General features: G+C 39.2%; 1 protein-coding gene across 2 annotated transcripts in view; it reads left to right on the top strand.

Moving 5' to 3' along the window:
* Positions 1-272: 272 nt before the first annotated feature.
* Positions 273-15719, top strand: part of LOC109995359 (beta-galactosidase-1-like protein 2) — a 34782-nt gene continuing 19335 nt past the window's right edge. The window contains exons 1-13 of one of the 2 annotated variants that reach the window (XM_065960740.1): positions 273-404; positions 526-747; positions 1414-1602; positions 1797-1865; positions 2271-2366; positions 3128-3236; positions 4073-4165; positions 4338-4419; positions 5088-5152; positions 5648-5732; positions 9443-9586; positions 11804-11884; positions 13974-14080. In XM_065960740.1, coding sequence (XP_065816812.1) covers positions 647-747; positions 1414-1602; positions 1797-1865; positions 2271-2366; positions 3128-3236; positions 4073-4165; positions 4338-4419; positions 5088-5152; positions 5648-5732; positions 9443-9586; positions 11804-11884; positions 13974-14080 — 1221 coding nt within the window. In that variant the 5' untranslated portion in view covers positions 273-404; positions 526-646. Of the gene's footprint in view, positions 405-431; positions 748-1413; positions 1603-1796; positions 1866-2270; positions 2367-3127; positions 3237-4072; positions 4166-4337; positions 4420-5087; positions 5153-5647; positions 5733-9442; positions 9587-11803; positions 11885-13973; positions 14081-15719 lie in introns of those variants that run through there. The other variant, XM_029280264.2, reaches the window with a different exon arrangement.

Genomic DNA, 15719 nt, shown 5'->3' with positions numbered 1-15719 from the left:
GTGGGACAATAAAGTAATTGCCTAATAAGTCATTCCAAATAATTAGACAGCCTCCAAATAATAAAAATGTAAGGGACTGTGATGTTAAGTAGCAACTTCCTCCAGTTTTGATAGGCTACCAAATGTTACCAAATATATGATTTTTTCCACCCATGAAAATGTTCAACTTTCTTGAAGGCGAAATGTTTTCATGAAAATGTGCAACTTTTTTTTAAACCTTCATATTCAAAAGGAAAACAAAATTAATCCAGAATAAAAAAAAACAACAACGTGGGCGTGCACGCGCGTCTGCACGAGGTGTCTTGGACAACTCACGCTAACTTCGATCTATCGACATATCTTGAAGTTACACTGCTAACCGCCTTATTTTCAAAGTTGCATTTTCATAGTTATTAACCCCGGAAGTAAGCTTACGAATATTCCGTTGTCATTGGGTAGCTTTACTTCATTGCCTTCACTTCACTTCGTTTTGTCATCTGACAGCTTTGTGATACTTCATTAGCAGCATGTTCTGTTGTTGCACAGGTTACTGATCAGGAGGACCATAGACGGTCGACTACCTCCTGAAAGCTGCAGAGGGGACTTTCAGAGAAGGACCTCCGATATGCACTGAACATTTTCACAAGGCTGCAGCTTGTTGTTTCTAATGGACGTGAAAACAGGTATTTGTGTTCGTCTGCCTCTAAAGCAAAGATATCTCCTCCTGCTGTTTGCTGTCGCGGTAGTTCTCTTCAGTCAGTGGATAAGGTAAGGACACAATCAAACAGCCAAGTTGATGTAAGCCTGATGTAAACGTCTCTTTCATATCTGACCCGTCACGGTCTCATAACAAGAGTCATGCGTAAAAATGAATCTCTGAATGAACACCCCGTCTACAATTACTTTTACTCGAAATTGTATTTTTTTCTTGCTTATAAAATCTACATTTTTTTTAATAAGCAAATTCTTCAAGAATTCAACAAAGTTCTCCATAAACTTTCACCTGATGACCTTTCGATCCTCAACATGACACGCAGCAGTACGTTTAGGTGTCTGTCCTCACTTTACCGGTGAAGGTGTAAGCCTATAGTCAATTTACCTTTCAGGTTGTCTGGATCACAGTGTTGAATTGTAGTCATGTTTTAAAACGCTCTGTAACATCATTAATAAAGCTTAAGGATAATCATCCTTAACTACAACCTGTCGATGGTACAGAACACACTCTCTGTGTGTATCCTTTGCAGCAGGTTACAGTTATAACCCATGAGGGAGACACCTGTCATACCTGCAGCTCTCAACAGGTTCAACCAGTTTAGATATTTCTTCTGAAGCTTGTATAGGCTATACGTCTCATATGTCTTGATTTCTTTTAATCCAGTTGCACTATTCCAACAAGTTATTTTTTTCATTTCTGAGCTGTTTGTTGCCCATTAGGCATCGGCCCCAATCAGGGAGAAGACTGATTCATGTGGAGGGTCTGAGGGCCAACTCTTCTCAGTTCACTCTGGAGAGAAAACCCTTCCGCATCCTTGGTGGCTCCATCCATTACTTCCGCGTCCCCAGAGCGTACTGGGAGGACCGTCTGCTGAAGATGAAGGCCTGTGGCCTCAATACACTCACCACGTAAGCTCCCACTGCAAACTCACAGCTGGTTGAACATACTGTCCCTTCAATCCCAAAAGGAATAGTGCAAGATATTTGTTTTGCTGGAGACAGTCATACACCGAAAAAAAAATCATAGTAAAGCAAAGTAGAAATGAAAAATGACACACTCTCTTTAAAACACATAAAGCATATCAAATCTGACATTTTTTCAGGTATGTGCCTTGGAACCTGCATGAGCCTGAGCGAGGGGTCTTCAACTTTGAGGATCAGCTGGATTTAGAGTAAGAGATGAAGAGAACACTGTGCACCTTAGACTCCTGCAGATGGCACTGTTGCATTGCAAAAAGGCTCAGCCTTAACAGTGTTGTATAATGTGATACTGCTGAGGAGGTGTACAATTACCCTCAAGAAAGGTTTTTGATTAATTAGTTGTGCCCTCAGGCAGTATTAATGATTCTTGATAAATTGATGACGATGGTCTTGATCCAGCACATGTGTTGATTGCTCAGATGTCAGATCTTTAAAAAACAAATGATTGTGTGAAATCAGACTAATTGACACATCATTTGCATTTGAACATTTGATGAATTTTGAAAGTCCCTTCTTAATATCTGGAGTAGGGGAAATGTTGAAGTGTGTGTATCCATATAGATAGGCTCTACTGACATTTCATGTCCTTTGCTTAGAGCGTATCTCCGCCTGGCAGCCAGCCTGGGCCTCTGGGTGATCCTGCGTCCGGGGCCGTACATCTGTGCTGAGTGGGATTTAGGGGGTCTACCCAGGTAAAAGAAAACAGAGCTAAAATGAAGTTATAAATCTGTGTAAATGTTATATGTATGCACCGTGCATTATTTAACATAGCCAGTGGGGTGCAGAGTTAATCCCTTAGATTAGTTTGGAAATGATTAGTTCAGTCAGGTAATCTGTTTGTTAGCAGAATCTTTGCTAAAAGCTAAATCCATTCAACTCATAGAGGTAATTTATCATTTAGTTATCTGAATTGTTTTAAGTGTTCCCACTGTGCTGTTTTGTACTGAACAACAATTAACTGATGTTGGTTAGATGAGTCCATGCTACATGTATTTACATGACATTAGTGTTAACTGTTCTAAAGTATATCATGACCAGCACCATAATCTATCAACTTCAATTACTCAAATTCAATGATAATTTAGACCTTTTTAGATATTTGAGAGAACAATTGAAATGTCTCTTACAGGCTCATTTACCTGAAATTATGATTTCTTTAAGTGCTAGAAGCAAAACAGGTTTGGAAGGAGAATACATTTAGTTTTGGAGGGGATACTTCGATGTACAACATTTTTTGAGTAACTGTTCTAATTGGAAATGTTGGTTTGATGTTTTTAGGATTTGATAAATAAAACTGAGTGTGTTGAAGGACATACAGTGAAGGATGACTGTGTCTGATGCACATGACATGATAGTCATGCAGTGATCTAAAGTGAGCTCACAGCATATCACTTTGTAAAATGTTTGTGTTTTTTAAAAACATTTTGAAGGTTGTTGTGATCTTTGTTTTCAGTTGGCTACTGAGGGATCAGAACATGAAACTGAGAACAACGTATCCAGGATTTACTGCTGCAGTCAGATCCTTCTTTAACGAGCTTCTGAAGAGAGCTGTTCCACATCAGGTACATCACAATAAAGCTTCAATTGTTATTTTTTTATTTTTTAAACTAAATGAATGTGTATAATAATATTAGTATGCATGCAATAAAAAAAAGTTTAAATTTTTCTCAATATAGAATTAATATTTACCAGTACATTTTATATAGGGCTCGACTGGTATGGATTTTTGGGGCAGATTCTAAAATAGATATTTCAGAGAGAAAAACATTGATACCGATATCGGCCGATATCTTTCTTCGATCTACGTTCGATTTGTAGAGATAGATATATACAAATTTATTGCATTGATCCCTCAAATGTGGTTATAAAACACTTGTAGAAAATATATACAGCATAACAACTTCCAGACGGTCACTCAACTGTAAAGTAACTGCGTGTATGTGAATCACCACTTGACACTCTTTTGTGTGAGTGATAAAGCACACTCAGCTGCAGAAAACCAGAAAGAGAACTGCTTGTGTAATACAATGAAAATCACATGAAATTATATTTGACAGGGGAATAAATCTACTATTAACGGCATATCTGTGATAAAGTTAGCCGATACCAATAGTCACTTGTTATGCTATATCGGCCAATGTTATCGGCTGGCTATCAATCAGTCGGGCTCTAATTTGATCCCTTCTAGCATGATCTTGTCAGCAGTAAAGTGCAGCAACATGGTCCAATTCATCAATAGTGTCCTCTGATAATGAATATCTCTATCAGTTCATCCTTGAACAAACTCTTCTTTCCATTTCACGTTGTTTTAAAGTTCAGCTTTATGGAGTATACAAATGGTCAAGAGTTGGGGCCGGGAAATAATGTGTTCTCTCTTCATTGGTTAATCCCTGCTCAGTACTCAAAGGGTGGTCCAATCATCGCGGTGCAAGTGGAGAATGAATATGGCTCCTATGCAGAAGATGAAGACTACATGCCCTTCATCAAGGAGGTAAGAAACAATATAATGTCATCATTTTCACAATACCTGGTATCTAATAGATGATTGTGCACATGTTTACTTTAAGTTCTCCTTGCTTCCTTTACTCGCTCAATCGTTCACTTGTCTCCTTTACTCCAGTGTTTTGCTCAGTTGTCTCCACCATCCCTCTTCTTCTTTCCAGGCGCTATTGTCGAGGGGCATCACAGAGCTGCTGCTGACCTCAGACAACAAGGAAGGACTAAAGCGAGGCGGACTGAAAGGAGGTATTGTCAGATAGGCTGAAAGACAAATAAGACCATGCATACACAAACACCAGAATAAACACACACACACACTGTATGGTGTTTGCTGTATTGTTTTTTCACACAACAACAAGAGGACTGAGCCAAGGGCGGCCCAGTGTCAGGCAGCTGCAGCTCAGATCCAAATTCTACCCACAAAGGGTTCAGTGTTGTCCAGGATTTTTTTTTTGAATGTGTATCCTTGCATAAATGGACTGATGCCAGAAACATCATATTTGTTTCCTTTTTCTACATCACAGTTACAATATAATCGTGCCATTAACCATTATCACCTTAATGCTGTCAAAGGTTGTTCTCTCTTAACTATGAGTATTATAGATTTTATCATCACTGCACACCAAGCATTGGCTTCATCATAACTACAGGACATGATCTCCTTTTGGAATTCAAAAAAATGTTTAAATGCATATTAAAAACAATTCTAATAAATCAAACATATATATCTCTGATTAACACTCTGACCATTCTGTTGAAGTTCCCTTTATATACTGAATCTTAATGTAGAACCTTAAGACAGGTTTAATATCAATGCACTTTGTGGTCTGAAGAACATCTTTAAATTGTTGGTTTGTACACTTTTATGTGTTTGTAATTGTTCTTATTTTTTGTGCTTTATTTTTTGCCTGAAGTGTTAGAAACCATCAATTTCCAGAAACTGAGAATGGATGAGATCAAGTATCTGGATAAAATACAAGTGAGTCTTATTTTGTGTTTCACTGTTTTAATTGTTGGAGAGATTTTTGAGTCAGTCATTACTTCTTTTTTTTTTTTAAGATGTATTTTTGGGCATTATGTGCCTTTATTGTAGAGATAGCACAGTGGATAGAGTTGGAAATCAGAGAGAGTAGGGAATGACATGCGGGAAAGGAGACACAGGTGGGATTTGAACCCGGGCTGCCCGCTTGGAGGACTACAGCCTACATACATGGGGCGCACACTCTAACCACTGCACCACCAGCGCCTCGTCAGTCATTACTTTTTTAAGGGGGAGGGGCATCTAACTGGAGGTTGAACAGAAACAAACTTTTTCCGATAAAAGAACATCTGTAAGAGAAAAGTCTAAAAGTTTGACCCTTGAAAGACAGCTTTGATACTCGAGTAACTCAAAGCTTCAGATCATTCAGATGAATCCTGGTAGCTTGAGGTTGTTAGTGTTCTAACACTGCATTGTTCTGTTTTTTTCTACCAGCCTAACAAGCCCAAGATGGTGATGGAGTACTGGTCTGGCTGGTTTGATGTTTGGGGGGACCTCCATCATGTCTTCTCCGCTGAGGGTAAAACAGACTTCAAATTGGTCGACAGTTTCTCTTTAGGCAAAGCAAACAGATCCGAGATAAGAGAATGAGGTGTAGTGTTTGTGCTGATAGTTACTTTCTGAGTTTAGAGAATAGTGTACAGTACAGAACTTCTACAATACTGAGTCATTTGAGTCAAGACGGGGTTTACGCTGCGAGGCAAAGAAAAATCTCTGGAGGCAAAACAGCATGCCTTAAGGCTGAGACAGAATATTGCTGTTTATTTTTTAAAGGTTTTTTGGAGGGGCTTTCTATGCCTTATTTAGAGACAGGACAGTGGATAGAGTCAGAAATTGGAGAGAGAGAGAGAGTAGGGGACAATATGTGGGAAAATATCCACAGGCCAGATTCGTACCCCCCCATGCCGCCAGGACACCGGCGTCCCCCATGCAGCTTAAGGTTAAGAAAAGGCGCAAGACAAACCTTTTTAGCTACAATAAAACTGTCTCTTTGGCAGGATACATCAGGGTAAGGGAAGACTCACGGCTCTGGGGGTTGTGTAAGATAAATTCTCCAGACTGACTGTAAGACAGGATTTCTAACTCTCTGGTTCCCTCACAAAAGGCACAGAGCCCACTCTGCACAGCTTGGCATATGGTTATTTCTTCCTTGTTTTTCTGACTTTGTTTGAGACTTTTTATACATTTCATGTACGGTCGGAGCTTAGCCAAATATCACAAACCAGAGACTGTGTCCTTTCCTCCTGCTTTGTCTCTGGGCTGTAGATTCGATGTTCAGAGGCCAGTGCAGGAATTTTTCAAAGATGTGCTCCACTGATTCACACTGACTGTGTTGAACACAGGTGGATGTGTTTCATGCTCCCTGCCTCCTTGTTATCAAAAAATTCTCTATCCACACATAGACACTCAGAAACAAGCAGAGTCCTGCTCTTTGCTGCTTTTAATGATACAAGGTTGTTGGAAACGTATAGTTTCATTGTTTACTTTTAATTATAAGCTACTTTACAATATCATATTGAGTTCAGGCAGAGAAATCGCTGTAAGATTCTTAACACATTGGGTATTGATTCTTAAGGCCTGACAAGTGTACCTAACGAACATTCATTGTCATGAGAACATTTGAAAAGCAAATGTTTAACTGAAATTGAAATCTTAATTGTGTATATTCACAATAGATTACTAACTGGCTTCCTCTTCCTTACCTTTGTTGGATCTTTGCTACATTCATTGGATCCTTATTGCACCATTGGTTGATCAGTAGCACAGAAGAGATTAGGAAAATCATGAAAACAATGTTCAGTGCTGGAATGAAAATCAATTTTCTGAGAAAATGGTAAACAACAACAACCATTTAAAACATGTATTATCAGAAAATAGTACTTAGAGTGTCACAGCTTAAGTCCATTTTGTAGCGTTATACATTATGTCTATTAAATGGTTTGGTTATTGATGCTATTGTGAACAGTAGTCTGTTGTGATTGGTCCAGGTGGAGCTACTTTTTACTACTTCAAATACTGCTGGGCTGTTCAGTCTCTATTTCTAAAAAAAAAAAAGATCAGTCATATTAAGACAGTGTTGTTCTCAGGTGGATCCTCAATCCTTTAATCTTAAAAACAGTGCAGAAAGAGAACTGCAAAGTCTTTGATTTCAACAGCAAACTGACATTTTCAGAAATCATAGAATTATAGAAACAACAGAAATACTGACTTACATTACACCTGAAACAAGTTGATCTTCAATATTGTTTAAATGGTGAATCCAAGTTTAAAATGTAATATCCTGAATTCCAGTTGAGGGGTAAAAACTATATGACTTCTACCTTACATGCGTTGGAGTAGTATGGTGGACTAAAGGTGGAGTAGTAACAGCATTCAATGGGAATAATGATTATTCAGTTTTCACCACTGAATGTGCTACCAAAAAGAGAGCAACTCTTAAATCCTTATTGTCACACATCATTTTGAAGAGGATTACAAGAGTAAGTTCATCTTATTTTTCGTGAACATTTGAGTGTGACAGTAGCAGTTTATTTCCATATAGCTCTTAATTAACTATGATAACTGTGATTTATAGGGCCAAAACTTCAGAGTTGAGAAGGTGCACCCAACAAATATTTGGTCACATTGCTGAAATAATAAACAATAAGTTGATTTTAAATGTGCTTTTTTGAACAATCAATGAATCCAGTATTTGTATCAGCTGCATGTCACAAATACATACGCCATCGACCCTGCATCTGATATGAACCTTAAAAGTCTAAAGTATCCTAGTATGATATAAAGCCAGCTGCAGTTCACCTCTCATACCAGCCATGTAACATGGTCCACATACAACAGCAGCGGGGGGATTTTTTAAATAATATATTGGACTGGCAAAAGTAATACCACCTGTATTAATATTCTAAAGATTAAAATAAGAATGTGCGACTTTTTGATCCAGTAGGTGTCTTTGGCCTTGAGCACCAGCATTAAACCAAAACAAACTTCTGTTTGGTGACACCTCCGCTATTCTGAAGCCTCCTCTCTCCTCAAGCTGCACACCTCAAACCCCTCTCCACTCGCGTTCATAAAAGAAATTGCCCTTTACTCTAGATGATTGCCTGTGGCCTGCATTGTTGTGTTAGCATGCTAATGTTAGCACACTTTGGTTAAATCATAGCTTCATGTTGCACATAAATTGACACAGAATGACCAAGATCTAAAGACAAGTCTCTAGTTCTTGGCTCAAACAACTTTATACACAAGGCCATCCCGTCCATGTAAACATGATGTAAACACGGCTCCGACAACAATACAGCTGGCGAGACTCATGCTTCACACTCATTGTAGACAGTCATGACTCAGAGACATTTACACAGGATATACTTCATTTCTGCTGTATTTATATGTACGATATTGCACATTCTTCCTTAGATGGAAGTCACTCATGCTTCTATGACCATCATGAGTGCTCTCAGGAACGTCTTATTTCAATCACAGTGCAGAGCCTCAAACTTTCTTTTTACTCTCTGTCATTCATTCCCAACAGGCATCATCTACATGTCAGCAAAAAAAACATTCTGAAACCGGAAAAAAAAAAAGAGCTTCGTTATGGATTTTCTTCTCAGGGAGGGAGGGGAATAAAAGACCCTCACTCTGCAGAAAGTGTCACAGCTACACAATGAAGGCTCAAATATTCTGAGGGGGGATTCATGTCCTTGACAGTTCATTGCTCCGCAGACTGTAACACGCCCGGCAGTTGGTCACAGCTAGTGGCACCACCATGAAAGCAACCAGCGCGCCTCTGTTGCTCACCCAGCTCCATTGTTATTCACCGAGACTCATGCCCTTGATTCAAACCATTAAAAGCAGCCAATTTCACCACTAAAGTCCAATTTGAATGCTTAACTAGTTGCCCTGGCATATTCCCCGTAATATGTAGGTTGCTAATTTGAGGAGGTGATTTTTTTTTATGGGTGCGAGCATTGCCCTGTAATGAATTATAGCAAGCAGTAATAGGATGTGGGTCTGAGGTCCGTTCATGTTCAATTGAAGTGGAACTGAGGGCGATAGGATAATTGAAACAGTGGCTCTGCCTTGTTACAGCTGAAGTCCAATGGATTTTCTTCTCTTTGTGTCTTAATGTAAAGCTTTTGAATTTATTAGTCCTCACATTGACCCACAGGTTTCCATCAGAGTGATTAACCTCTAGTGCATTCAAAGAGATCTGTTTGTTCTCTTTTCAAACAGAGATGGTGGCTGTGATCAGAACGATCCTCATGTGGGACATGTCCATCAACCTCTACATGTTTCACGGAGGGACAAACTTCGGCTTCATGAGTGGGGCATTTGAACATGGAACACAAGCGCCAAAGCATATGGTAACAAGCTATGGTACGTACGGTGTGATGACTGGAATGTAACAACATGTCAATAATTCTCTATCTGGATGGAGAAGAGAGTAGGTTAATGCCACAAGGATTGGACACACAATTGCATATAAAAAGTTGGACCTGTATACATAATTTCTAATAATTATGCTTTTAAATTGTACGCACACATGTACTTATTTATAATTTGATAAAATGTCAATGTTTATATTTGTTTTATCATACAAAAATATGAAATAGATGATACAGAAGGACTCACAATCAATACAAAAAAAAGAGGGAAAAAAGGGCAGCAACTTATGTTAAAGTCTTTCTATGTGATTTTTCACACTTAAATATAATAGAAATCAAGTATATCCTCTGAAAATAACTCTGTGAGTCATGACTGTCTACAATGGGTGTAACACCCGAGTCCCACTGTCTGTGATGTTTTCAGAGTTTTCAGAGTCCTATCTTCACTTTGTTTACATCGCCAGGACGGCCGGCTGACTCCTCCCCTCGTGTATAAAAGTTGTTTAATTGAGGGACTAGAGAAAAGAAGAATAACATACTGTACTCACTGCTTAACTGTGTTTCTAGATCACGCTCATTTCAGGTAAATTTACATGCAGTGTGAAGATACAAGCATAATAAAGATCACTAGCATTAGCATGCTAACACAACAATGCAGCGCAAGTTGTTTTGGTTTCATGCTGGTGCTCAAGGGCGACATCTACTGGATCAAAAAATCACATATAAAGCCTTTAAAGCAGTATTCCTCACCCAAATAGTTCATACATAAACATATTCATTTGCACACACAGTGACAGTAAGTACACTCAAACATATACAAATCCTCTCAGACAGTGCTATAACCTCCTTAAAGGAGCAATATTTAAGATATCTACTGAATTAAATCATTAAATGACCTTACTATATCATCAGCCATTATGGGAATATTGAAGTGCTGGATTCTCTGAAACCAATGCAGCAGCCAGTATGTCCTAATTTCTATGTTTCGATACAGATCCGAAATGATGATGGCGGTTTTAAAGTACCCCCACACAGCTGTTTTGGATGCCCCTTGGTTTGCCAGATATGATACCAGTTATCAGATATAACTGATTTTACCCGCCCTAAAAAGATTCTCTTTCTGATAAGCTCCAAGACAAGAAAGTTGATGAAATTAGGAAAAATGTTGGAGATGTGAAAGATTGAGAGAGGTGAGAACGCAGAAAGGCTTCAAGACGGATGCAGAGCTGGCTAAACACTGAAGCTTCTGAGTATGAGACATAGCAATCCGTGTGCGCATCGACTCTAGAGAGGAGGGGGCGGGGGGAGACGGCTCTTTTCAATGTTTTGAATTTGGACTGCAGTACCCATTTTAAACACTAGGTGTCAGAGTTACATACTGCTCCTTTAAGATGTAACTCTCCTGAGATAAACCATTAAGACCTTTCATATTTGTCTCATTCTGAGTGCCATTTACCAAGCAAATAATTTTGGACATTTTTCTTTTTACTTTTGAAACACGTCGTGGCTGAAGATATTTATAACCTCAAAAATATTATTGTGGCGATTATGGAGGAGGCTGTTTAAGCCAGACTTCAAGACTCTTTGGCACCACCTTTCAGAAAGGTAGTTTCATAGGGCAGTCATATAGTGCATGGAGAAATACACCAAATGTATTTTTTTTAAACTTTTTTTAAAATAAGTAGTTGCAAGTTACTGCAATAACAAATTGAGAGTAGTGTTTAAAATGTCTGGAGATGGCGTTATCCCTTCTCCTAAGCCTCTGACCTTTGTTTGCTTTCAAATTTGAATATGTGCTGCGCACTGATGAATTAATTAGCCAATAAAATGCATGTGAATTGTGAATTAAAGACGGTAGAATGGGTTTTATAGCCTCCTCTGGGGGATGTAACGTTGTAATGACCTCCTTGAGGAAAGAGATGAATTCTGATAAGTGCTCCACAGAAAGGGGGAGACAAACTCTGACCTTCAGCAGACATCACACCTGTGTTCACTTCTGAGTGCCCTTCAGCTATATATATTTTTTTGTGTGTGTGTGCCTCAAACGGCTCCATTTTCTGTCCAGATAACCCAACATGTGTCTTGGCCCTCTGCTGTCTCAAGATGTTTTGATAGGGGAGCACAATGAAAGCATCTGCCACGGTAAGAGGCATCCCTGCCTCTCCCTGGCTCCCTGACTCTGCTGTTCTGATAGCGCATTATCTTTCAGATTACGATGCTCCATTATCCGAGGCTGGGGATTACACCACCAAGTACCATCTTCTGAGGAATTTATTCAGCCTCTACCACAGTGAGTTCTGCTTGTTGTTGCTGAGACGAGCTCCATAACTTCTGTCCCTCTTTCTCTCACTTTCCTTTCATCTCAACACTTAAAGTTAATTCTCCTTGTGCAACCTGCCCACTGTTGGCTAAAGGAGGATAACTTTGCATTTGATTAGAGGCGTGGATTAGATGGGGGTTAGTATGGGTTTGCATGTAGGTGATCTCCTACAGTGAAAACTACTTTTCCAGGCTAATTGCTAATGCAGTTTTCTGATTGTTAAAAAGGGGTTTGTGGTCAGGGGTAGAAGGCTTGAGTATTTTTCATTTTTTTGGCCAGGGCTGGAAATAAAACTTGTGGTGATCTGAGACTGAATCCAGCCAGCAAACTAATACATTTCTAAGAGTTAGATGCGATTGAGAATAGTTGGAAAGGCGGTGTGCATGTGCGTGATTCTTCCATATGTTTTGTAGTCTGCTGAACAATGAGCAGTGGCCTGGATATATGAGGGAGTCTGAGGAGGCTTAGTGTTCTCAGAAAACCACTAACTCGTGACCTAATTCCTAATTGGATCAGCTTGATATTTATTTTTGTTTGCTTATCGAATCATTTACATTGTCAGCTACTCTTCAGTCTGTGGTGTTGTTTTATGTGCCATGGTTTTATTCTGATCTGTCCGACAACATGGCTCATCATAGATCTGGGAAGCTAGACATTCATCTAGAATACACAGTGTGTGCGGTTGAAGTATAACTCAGTATTCATCTTTCTGAATTGTATTTTCTATTTATTTTGAAGCATTCATTCATCCATTGTAAACAGACTGTTGTCATAGAGACAGGATGGGTGTGCAGTGCTTCATGCAAATACTCCCGAGCGCACAGCCAGCGCTGTACAGCCCAGGAAAAACACTAGGTGGACACTGGGCCTTAGTCGTCAGTTCAGAATCTTTTTTTTTTTTTTTTATATCTAAAATGATTTTTATTTTTTACAGACCTTACCTTATTCTATCCTAAATCATTACAAGTGTTTTGGTTCTGTTGTGTAAAGTCTAATGGACATATTTAATTTTTATTTATTTCTGGAAGGTTTTTCTTTTCTTTTTTTCTTTCTTTTTTGAAAATATATTCATTGCTTTTATAAAGATAGAAAAAAACAGCAAAAATAAAAACCTACACCCCACCCCCCTCTCCCAAAAGGAGTTCAGAATCTTTTGTGGGGAAAGTCAAATGTCGAACATGACTAAATCTGAACTGAATTGATACTGAATATTTTTAACACTTTTTATGCCTTTATTTAGAGATTGGACAGTGGATAGAGTCAGAATGAGGGGAGAGAGAGAGTGGGGAATGACATGCTGGAAAGGTGCCGCAGGTCAGACTTGAACCCAGGCCGTCTCCTTGGAGGACTAAAGAATCTGTACATGGGGTGTGCGCACTAACCACTAGGCATCTGGTGCCCCCTTACTCGCCTTATTCTTTTTTCTAATTCCAAATCTTTGTCTCATAGAAATGACTTTTCAATGAGCACTCTTCCTATCTCTAATGTAACACATCATGTGAACTACCAAAGACTCAATCTGGAGAAGAAATGTGTTGGCTATTATGTTCTAAGCTTTCCTTAAGTGTTCCTGCTGTTACTGCTTGGTGTTAAGAAAATGCTGTCAAGTCTTCTCCAGAGGGACGGCTGGTGTCTCTGTATGCTTTAACACCTCTAAAAGCACTTAGGAGTGGGAAGGGCAACCAATGGTTATCATAATATAGAGAAATACTGAGCCAAGAACTGGAAGCTGGTGAAGAGACATAACATGTCAAATTACTCTGATTAATGAAGAGTTAAAAGAAATACGTCATTCTACTTTTTTATAAATCAGCTCTAAGTGTTTGCTTTGGGACTTAACAGAGTTTAATTTCATTTAAAAAGGTGGAACTTTTCCCTTTTTTCTTGGATGTGATATACAAGGCCTATGTATATTTGCTGTTGTAATAAATACAGAATGTCTTGCGAAGGTGTGTTTGCACTTGTTTGCATCTCAAAAGAGGATAATAAAATGAAAATAAATTCATATACAGGTAGACGAACTGCCCATTATCATGCGGTCTGCTCCTTGTTTTTCTAGCCCAGCCTCTCCATGAACTGCCCTCTCTCCAGGAGAGGAGGGCGTACCATCCCGTTGTCATCACGCAGTACCTGTCCCTGTGGGACTGTCTGAATCTCAATGACAAGGTAAGCTACAGACTCAGAGAGGAGCACAAAAGTCATAAAAAATCAGCCGTGCAGGAAACCAGAATTGCAATGTTTAGACAGACAAAAGACCACATGAAACCCTTAATACAAGACATGGAAGCCAAAAATGAAGCTGTGAAAATCCCTGGGGAAGCTCCAGGCTAGGTCTGGACTGTGGACTGTATTTGAGAAATCTGCATTGTGCAATTACATTATTTAATATAATGATTAGGACATGAAGTACAATGAATATTTAAATGGTAAAGTGGTTAATATAGACGCTTTTATTATATATAAAGCATGTTTTACTCTACATGCCACATTCACCTATTCACACCCAGGGCCGTTTCTAGCTTATTTGTGGCCATATGCAAGATACTGTTTGGGGGACCACTAATTTGTCAAACTACAATAAAGTGATTCTTAATCCATTCAGATGATTTGTAGAGATGCATCAATCTGTTTTGCTTTAAGAGGGAAACAGGCTCGATTAGTGGAAGTCAGCATCCCATACCTGTAAGCAGACGTCACACCTTTGTGTGACAGCCCATTGATGATTTTGACTTGACTAGCCCACAAACACGAGCCACAGCTTCCCTCTCACAGAAGCTTATTTTTGTTTAAAACCCTGATCTTAATTTTAAGAATACGGGTTCTTCACTGAACATGTGACATGTCTATTGGCTGGCTCAAATAGACAGGTTATTTTAGTTCTTCCCAAACACCGTATATTGAGTCTGTACGTGCAGCTTTAGGGTCCCCCTAGTGGCTGCGGGGGCAGGCTGCATAGTCTGCATAAAGCAGGAAACGTCTCTGTTCACTCTACAGTCACACAGTGATGGTAGAGGCTGCAGCCGAGTATGCATCGCTGTAGTTTCTTTGTCTATCTGTTGTTCTACATGTTTGATACAATACCTTTGTTTGCAGCATGTCCCTCCTGAATCACAATTTTGTTCAACACTTAAGACAACATTAATCTGCGTAGCTTTGAAATCAAATCACCAAAAAACTCCTTCAATGAGTCAAAACAAATATAAGTGAACTGAGTGACAGAGCATTTCTTTTTTTCACTTTTGTGATCTGTTTATTGCCACACACCTGAAACTCACCTGTTAAGAATTGCACAGAATTGAAGGTGTAACATTCCTTAATGAACATCTGGTGCAGTGGTGCTCCTGATCCAGACCTCTTGAAGACATCAGAAATCCACTGTGTGTAGCTTTAGAGCTGTAAAGTGAGATCTTGTGGAAAAGTATGACTTACAAAAATCTCTCTTTACAAAAAACGATTTGTAAAAAAAAAAAAAAGAGTGTTTGCAGGGTGTCATAATGTCTGTTTGCTTTCATGTCCACCACTTGAGTCAGCCATTTACACCATGCTCTTCAGGGCCATTTATATTCACACCAGATGTAGCAAGTCTGCCAGTTGCTCACAACATTAATTATTCACTCCCCGTCGCAATAATTTGCTTCCCTCTGAGACAACGATTACTTTGCCCCTGACCAGCCCCATGCCCCTGTTCAAAAAAGAGACTTTTCTCTTTGTTGTCTTCTGAGAGACTGAGTGGGATGTTAAGAGTTTGATATCGTGTCAGTGTGTTCGGAGGTAGGTGGTTAATCGTGTCAGAGCAGGAAGTGTT

The sequence above is a fragment of the Labrus bergylta genome, chromosome 11 (assembly GCF_963930695.1).
Source record: "Labrus bergylta chromosome 11, fLabBer1.1, whole genome shotgun sequence".
Classification (NCBI taxonomy): Eukaryota; Metazoa; Chordata; class Actinopteri; order Labriformes; family Labridae; genus Labrus; species Labrus bergylta.
The sequence above is the reverse complement of the archived record's forward strand: the minus strand, read 5'-3'. Positions and strand labels throughout refer to the sequence as shown.